The 8,369-nt window shown below is 43.8% G+C and overlaps 1 protein-coding gene and 1 non-coding gene across 2 annotated transcripts; both read right to left on the minus strand.

Moving 5' to 3' along the window:
• Window positions 1–253: 253 nt before the first annotated feature.
• On the minus strand, window positions 254–327 carry TRNAN-GUU. Its single transcript has one exon. It is a non-coding gene; the product is annotated as a tRNA-Asn (tRNA).
• Window positions 328–1,363: 1,036 nt separating this feature from the next.
• On the minus strand, window positions 1,364–4,854 carry LOC119348849 (B2 protein-like). Its single transcript, XM_037616840.1, has 6 exons — window positions 4,682–4,854; window positions 2,936–3,547; window positions 2,747–2,847; window positions 2,142–2,225; window positions 1,928–2,038; window positions 1,364–1,840 (listed from the first exon to the last, which is right to left on the minus strand). The coding sequence occupies exons 2-6, from the start codon at window positions 3,528–3,530 to the stop codon at window positions 1,799–1,801; spliced, it is 933 nt and encodes a 310-aa protein (XP_037472737.1). The 5' UTR covers window positions 3,531–3,547; window positions 4,682–4,854; the 3' UTR covers window positions 1,364–1,798.
• Window positions 4,855–8,369: the final 3,515 nt, after the last annotated feature.

The raw sequence follows: 8,369 nt of genomic DNA on the forward strand, positions 1-8,369 counted from the left end.
CAAAAATTTCACTAGAAGGAGGGCTCGGAAAGAGGAAAAAAAGGGAAAGAAGAAAAATAGTCGCACAAGGGAAAAAAAACAAAAGGAAGAAAAATAGTCGCAAAAGGGAAAGAAAAAAAAACAAAAATTTCCGCTAGAAGGAGGGCTCGGAAAGAGAAAAAAATAAAAAAGGGAAAGAAGAAAAATAGTCGCACAAGGAAAGGAAAAAAAAAGGAAGAAAAATAGTCGCAAAAGGGAAAAAAAACAAAAATTCCGCTAGAAGGAGGGCTCGAACCTCCGACCTTGTGGTTAACAGCCACACGCTCTAGCCAACTGAGCTATTCCAGCTTGGTGGCTATGAGTATCTAGATAATCAATCCTTCAAATAGATGGTTAATGGATGGTAACAGGAACAAGCACCGAATCACCATGATTCATGGCCTAGGCAGCGACGGCATTGCTCTCTTCCAACTGGCCCGAATCGTGCATCTGTAATAAGAAAGAAAACCAGCGTGACCTGATCGCGCTTCCTTGTCCAACTCACCGAACAGCTTCATGGCCAAGGGTAAAGACCTTGCCCAGATGTTGCAAAACTCCTGGTGATTTACTACAGAACAATATGGACATGGTATATTCTGCTAGGTTTGGTTGCCGTTGGTGTATCCGTTGAGCTCAGCATTGGTTTCACTTTCAACCTGCCGAGAGCCTGAGACGGGCCCCCAAGAAAACAGGTGACGGGACTACTTGTCCTGGGATGTGTCACCGAGGAGCAGTTGAACTGATGCAATCAACACCAGTAGGGTGTCACTCTGGATACACTTCACACTTAAGTTTTGGTGCACCTACAACACAACCTTGATCTAGCTAGCGATGTAACCACTTCAGCTCACCAATCCTCAGCTGTGCATCAGCTAAGCAGGTGACCATTTTTAGCACCTAATCCCTCCGTTTCTAAATACAAGTCTTTTTAGAGATCTCAATAAAAGGTTACATTTGTAGAGATTTCAATATATACTACACAAATATGAGTCTTTTTAGAGATTTCAGTAAGGGGCTACATTTGTAGAGATTTCAATATATACAATATATTGAAGGCTACATTTGTAGAGATTTCAATATATACAATAGACGGAGCAAAATGAGTGAATCTACACTCTAAAATGCGTCTATATACATCCATATGTAGTCCATATTGAAATCTCTAAAAGATGTTATATTTAGAAACAGAGAAGTACATAACTACATTCGTGTACGTGAAAGCAACAAGATGGACAACGTGTACAGCGACAGCGTCATCAAGGGGCCAAACCGGCAAACAAAGCAACATGTCAAGAGCAGCAACGAGTATAATTGCAAGGTTTCCAACACAGGCGGCACAGAAACAGCAGCATCAAGTCAAATGCAAGGTTCCAGCTTTCCAAACCAAGGTAAGGTACAAAGACAACAAGGGTACACTCCCAACATCACCCGCCCTCACTTTGGGGCATTCATGATGCATCACAACAGTATCCCCCGTCTTTCGGGGTTTCCCCGCTGACGGCGGGCATACTGCACTACAAATACATAAATATGAAGAAGAACATACACATCACCAAGATTACGGACAGACGGCACCGACACAGACAGGCTCACATCTTTAGAGGCCTACTTCTTCCGAGTACCAGGTCCTTTCTGGGGGAAATGCAACCACCAACCAACAGCTTGCGCTTTCATGGACGAAGGACGGAACAGATCATTGTGAAAACATCTTCCACAACTTACAGGGATGATATTTACTAAAAAGAACCACAGAGCAACCACAACCATGTTCCGAAGCCGATCAGGCGTCTTCTGTCTTGCACAGGTCTAGCAGTGACAGTGTCTGCAAAATTGAGATGAGAATGTTCAGTCCACAAGTCTTACTCAAGCATCTATTATCATGACAGCAGCTGGAGTAAGGTATATATACCTCTGCTATGGAGAGCTCCAGGCGGAATTTAGGACCATCATAGTGGTGCAGCACTGGCCTGAAAGCATCCTCTTCCAAGGCCTTGCAAAGCCTTCTAATGCGGATCCTCACCTGATATGATGGATGAGTATGTCAGATCATGTAAAACAAGCTTGATATTCTATAAACAAGCCTAATATTTTATGAACAAATGTCAACCTTAGAAATTAATTACCTGTGCTGGGAATCTGGATTCACCTTTGCACTTCTTATCTTCCCAAGCAGTGGGATCAATGTTTGATCCTCCAAAACTGGCAGCCTGAGACACAAGAAAATCTGATAAGAATGCTGAAGAACAAGCACTATAATCTGCTAGATTTCAACCGAGATGCATGTGCATTTGGAATGGAATTTTGAGAACATGTACGCTTCTAATTTCAGCCGGGCAATACGGGAAGGGCCACATAAGCACGTTTGGCTAATAGGGAAATAACATCAGGAGAAAGTTGGCTTAGAAGCACAGGAATAAATTTGGTAGCCTACCATGTTTTATTACAGCTAGAAGAAAGAAGAACAGGAAAGTTCAAGTTCTTGATTGCATATGGTAGAGTATCTAGACCACCAGAATGGCATTTCCTATTTAATTCAGTTCCAAGAAAACACTAGCTAAAACTTTTCATCTAAAAGGAAATTCATAAACAGCACATAAAACTATCCATGCAAATGATATAAGCATTTATGTATGACAAATAGAACTGTTACAAGGTATTCATGAAGAGGCTTGCAATTCCATTCGAATAAGGAGGCTTGTGGTTATTAGAAAATGAAACAATCGCACACCTCAAACACCCCATGTAGCTGATGGGTCGTGTAGTTGTAGAGGAAAAGAGGTAGACCAGGAGTGATGGCTCGGACTGAATCACGATATCTTGCTGGCAAGCCTGCAGAACAGAACAAACCATGAGTAACAGAGTAATTTACATATAACTGTCCGAGATGGAATATGAAATGATTTACAAGGATACATACCAAAAAGCTGTCTCTTGAGATCCTCCTGCATGGTATCATTGTTGCAGACAAAGATGTATCCACCAAGAACTTCATTCCTCGGTAGCATCTCGCTTGTTGGCAATGTTTTGAAGCGCTTGTCAACAGAGTTGTTGTTGCTGTTGCCTCCATTGTTGTTGTTACCACCATTGTGTTTGCCGTTTGTTTCCTTCCCATTCTGATTATTGGGATATTTGTTGACCCCAACATTCATCTTGAACGAATTGACATTACCGTTGTTTCCCTTGGGGTACATCGGATTCATGTTATAGGCCATGTTGCGGAAAGGGTACTTCATGGCAGCCTCGTTCATCTTGAGATCATTCATCTTAAGATCCAGGTTCATCAGGCCAAGATTGAGGTGGTCCATCTTGTTGTCTTCTTGGTGGTAGGATAGCTTATCCCATTGCTTGACATCAGGGACGGTGTTCATCCGTGCATACTCAAAGTCATTCATCCTCTCAGCCTTTGACTTTGTGATCTCAGCAAGCTTTGATGTCATGAGAGACCATTGGCGGTCCTCCACCACCTTTGATTGCCCACGGAACTCATCTCCGAGATGCCACAAGTTGTCCATAGCTCAGTTCAAGCTCTCTGCACGCAAGAAAGGATTAACATATATCAGGTGACAAACAACACTGGTAAAATATCAAGCTTACGAAAAATAAATGCACCACAGGACATAATGATATTGGAGCAACTTATCTCCCAGACAACTCAAAAATTACAAATAACTTCATGCATGTTGCAATTATAAGAAAATAATTTTTTCAGAGCTGCTATCTAACTTCAGAATCAGACTAGACCGCTACTTCAGGAAACAAAATGCTGAGCTACAAACCTATATTTACACCTCAACGAGCAATAAAACTGAACCCAACCAAAATCAGCGAGAGAACTTTTTGACAATCAATAATAGCCCACCAAGAATAGTGCATCCAGGCGGGCAAGTTTCGACAGCAACAACAGGCTGCCAGAATACGCTGTCCCCCTTCCGTCCACGCTCTAGCCCCTCTAGCCCTATATCCTGTTGTACTTCTCCCATGAACACAATCCACACTCCTCGCTTTCTGATCCCGCGCTGATGCGCTACCATCGCTCAACTATGATCATACAAACTCTCTACGGAACAAATGGAACTAACACTGACCATTTCAATTCATGCTCATGAGTCATGACGACTATCAACTTAGACCAAGCTTCGTAATACCATAAATCTATCTTTCAACCGCACAAAATTTAAAAAAATTCTATACACCAATCCGTCACCCAGAAGGACGCCAAATCACAACTATCATCCAGATCTACGAGAGCTTTGAACCGAATTTCGCGGAACGCTACTCCCCAAGCCCAGATCTACCACCCCTTCCTATCTGTGGCGGGGCAGGGAGGCAGCCTGGAGCCAGGAAGGGGGCTCAGGAGTGCGACACGCCAGGAAAGCGAAGCGCGGGCGGAAGGAACGAGACCGCGGCCGCGACGGTAGCGCCGCGTGAGGCGAACCGTGCGAGGCCAGGCGGGTGCGGCGCCGCTACCGAACATGCGAGAGGTGAGAAATGGGGAAAGCGGAAGCGCGTCGTCGGACGCTACGAAGCGGAACAAAATACCAAGGCGAATCTGGCGGAACCACCGTCCCCTACCCAACGACCGCGCCAAAATCCACGGCCGAAACGCCGGCGAGATCGCATTTCGGGGCCTCGGAAGCAAGGAGATCGGAGGAGAGCCTCATACCTGCTCGATTCGGCGCCGGATTCCGGCGGGGAGGGCGCTGGATTTGGGGAAACTGCTGCGGGGAAGGGGAAGAGGAGGATAGGAGTCGGCTCGGCTGGCTTGGCGTTGGCTCCCACTTCGCTCCGCCCACACAGAGTCCACCGGTCAGAGAGATTTGAGAGGGTGAGGGAGGTGAGCTGTCCTGCTGGATTTATAGGAAAGTGGTGGCGGAAAGAGGCTCCGGGTTGCGGGTTATTTACCCGGCGTGCCACTGGTGGGGCAGGGGGGCGGTCATTTGTTTGCTTTGGTTGGTGGTCGGCCTCGATGGTTGTTGCTCCGGTTGAGCGGATGCCGTTTGTAGAACCTGTTGGAAAATGCCAGAAGGTTGTAGCTAGGAGTATATTCTGCAAGTGTTTGAATTGATAGATCATGCTTAGCTGCTTAATTATATGCAGATTTGTTTTTCATGTTGCGGAGGAATCCCTGGGTTTGAATGGGCCATTTGAGTATATGATTGACGTTAAGAAGATTTCGGTTATTATGGTGGATTCGGTTGCGTGTATATTTGTGTGGTTTGTGTGTAGGTTAAAATGTTGTATACCCACGGTTGATGCTCGACATGGTTAAGGTGGGGAACCAACTCTCGGTGAGGCGGTAGAGAACCACCTCCTTGCGTCACAAGGCTCTAAAGCGTAAGTGATGATGAAAACCACCGCTTTGCGTTTCATCGAGACTCAAGTCCCGCGTTCTCGCGTTTACCAGCACGTGGTGGCTTCGATAAGAACTCTACGAGATTCTAGATTTCTCTGTAGTTGTGGTCAATTGTACATGGAAGATGCTTATAACGCATGCTTGTGATGTCGTGTAGCTCGGTGGCGTGTGTGAGTTGTGTCTTCTAGCAATAAAAAGCGGAGATAAGGAAGTAGGCGGTAGGTGCCGCTGTAACGCTTAGTCGGTCGTCTAGAAGCAAATGCCAACATCTCTTGATGGATAGAGATTGAGGAAGTGGAGCTAACGTCGGTTAGATAGAGATCCCGAGACCAAGACATCATCACAGGTTAGATAGAGGCACCGCCCTGGGTGAGTATAGACTAGAAAACAAAGATCTCTGAGAGAAGAAGTGGAAAAGAGATAGACGTGATCGAGATAGATAGATAGATAGATAGATAGATAGGATTGTTGTACACCCTTTCACGACACGTTTGGTCGCAGAGGATAAGGAAGTCTTCTCAATCTCCACCGACAATTTATCCCTTTTATCACGATCCTTCTTCATCATCTCACCTTTGATCCTCTACGTGCCACATATATATGCCTCATCCATCCCTCGTGTGACCTCTTTTCTTCCCGCTAGTCGCCACCTTTACGCTAGTCACCTTTGCCAGATGGATGAGGGCAAGCTAAGAATCATGAAACAAGGTGAAAGGTAGAAACATGACGAGATGGGAGAGAGAGAGAGAGAGACAGAGAGAGAGAGAGAGTTACGCCAAAGGGGCGCTAAGCGGATGACATTGTATTAATCATCCCTCTTTTTTCTTGGGGCCCATACCGCAAGCCTCGACTGCTCTATGGAACTTCATCGCCGAGTGCTCGGGCTTGACCGTTCTGCATGCACAAAATTCTGAGCATTTTGCATAGTATTGGAGTGGAACACTATAAACACAGTGTAATGTTTAACTAGAAGTACCGTCAAGATGATCACAACAATGATTTGAAGCCACCATATTGCTCATACTTGCCATATGTACTACATCCAAGGAATTATTGTACTTGTATACCCTTTGGGTCTATGGAATTACTGCACTCCTCTTTCTATCCCGACGTTAAAGCAAGTCTTGTTGAAGTGTCGAGGGTCATACACCTACCAATTTACCAAATGGTTATTACTATATAAAACTCAATATTGTAACAAAGAGGAGAGAGGCGTTTTGCCACCCAGGTCGCTGCCGCCATAACCGCTTAGTCAGTTGTCAAAAGCCAACATCTCCAGATAGATAGATATCAAGGAAATGGAGGTAAGATCAATTAGATAGAGGGAGATCCAAGAAAAATAACATGACCAAATAAATAGAGGCACCACACATGAGTGACTGTAGATTAGAAGACAAAGATATCTGAGAGAAGAAATGAAAATATTAGACGTGATCAATAAATAGTATTGTAGTAATGGCTCTAATATACTTAAGGGACCACCCCTATCCTACATGGCATGCCACATAGATGATTAACAAAAGTCAAATCTAGTTCATACACAATGCTAGTAAAGGTAGTAAACAATTGTCCTAGCCACCCCTCGTGGGTCAAAGCAAGCCAACCCGGTCAACAAAAGTCCAAGCAAAGCTTCATGGTCAATAAGTCAAAGGAAGACGGGTAAAAGAATAAATCAAAGGTGAATGCAAAGAGAGCAAAGAAGCCCAAGCCCAACGCAGATAGATAGATAGATAGATAGATAGATAGATAGATAGATAGATAGATAGATAGATAGATAGATAGATAGATAGATAGGATTGTCGTATACCCTTTCACGACACGTTTGGTCACAGAGGATATGGAGGTCTTCTCAATCTCCATCGAAAATTATCCTTTTTATCATGATCCTTCTTCATCATCTCACCTTTGATCCTCTAAGTGCCACATATGCCTCATCCTTCCCTCGTGTGACCTCTTTTCCTCCAGTAGGTCGCCACCTTTACAGTAGTGAACTTTCCCGGTTGGATGAGGACGAATCATGAAATAAGGTGAAAGGTAGAAACATGACGAGAAGGGGTGAGTGTAAGAGTTATGCCAAAGGGGTGCCGAGCTACTGATATTGTATTGATCATTCCTCTTCTGTCTTGGGGCCCATACCATAAGCCTCGACTGCTCAGTGAGACTTCATTGCAGAATGTTCGGGTGTGGCCATTTAGCATGCATAAAATTCTGAGCATTTTGTATAGGATTGGAGTGGAACACTGTAAACATAGTGTAATGTTTAATTAGAAGTAATGTCAAGATTTAACCCCTAAGGACATGCTTTATGAGGCTTCTCATAATTTGATTGATTTATTTCTTCCTTTTTACATGCGGAGAGGGCACTAGTTCCAAAGAAAAAAAGGTTTACTCCACCCCTTTTTACTTTTTCAAAAAATGTTAACTAGTCTGAAGAAAAAACAAAAAAGGAATTCCATTGAATTGTATTCTTATTGATCAATTAGAATTGACTACTAGAACATATAATTGTCTAAAAAGGGCCAATATACAAAGTTTCAAAGGAATTACTGTACTCGTATTCCCTTTAGGTGTCTGGGATTAGTATACTCCTCCTTTTATCCCGACGTTAAAGCAGGTCTTGTTGAAGTGTCGAGGGTCATACACCTACCAATTTACCAAATAATTATTGTATAAAACTCAATGTCGTAGCAAAGAGAAGAGAGGCGGTTTGCCACCCGGGTCGCTGCCACCATAACCGCTTAGTCGGTCGTCAAAGTCCAACATAACCGGATAAATAGAGGCACAACACACGAGTAACTATATATTAGAAATAAAGATTTTTGAGAGAAGAAATGAAAATAGTAGACGTGATCACAATATATAGTATTGAAGTAGTGGCTCTAATCCTACTTAAGGAACCACCCTGTCCTACATGGCATGCCACGTAGATGATCAACAAGAGTCAAATCTAGTTCATACTCAATACTAGTCAAGGCGGTCAATAATAGTCCAAGCCCCC

This window comes from Triticum dicoccoides, chromosome 1B (assembly GCF_002162155.2).
Source record: "Triticum dicoccoides isolate Atlit2015 ecotype Zavitan chromosome 1B, WEW_v2.0, whole genome shotgun sequence".
NCBI lineage: Eukaryota > Viridiplantae > Streptophyta > Magnoliopsida > Poales > Poaceae > Triticum > Triticum dicoccoides.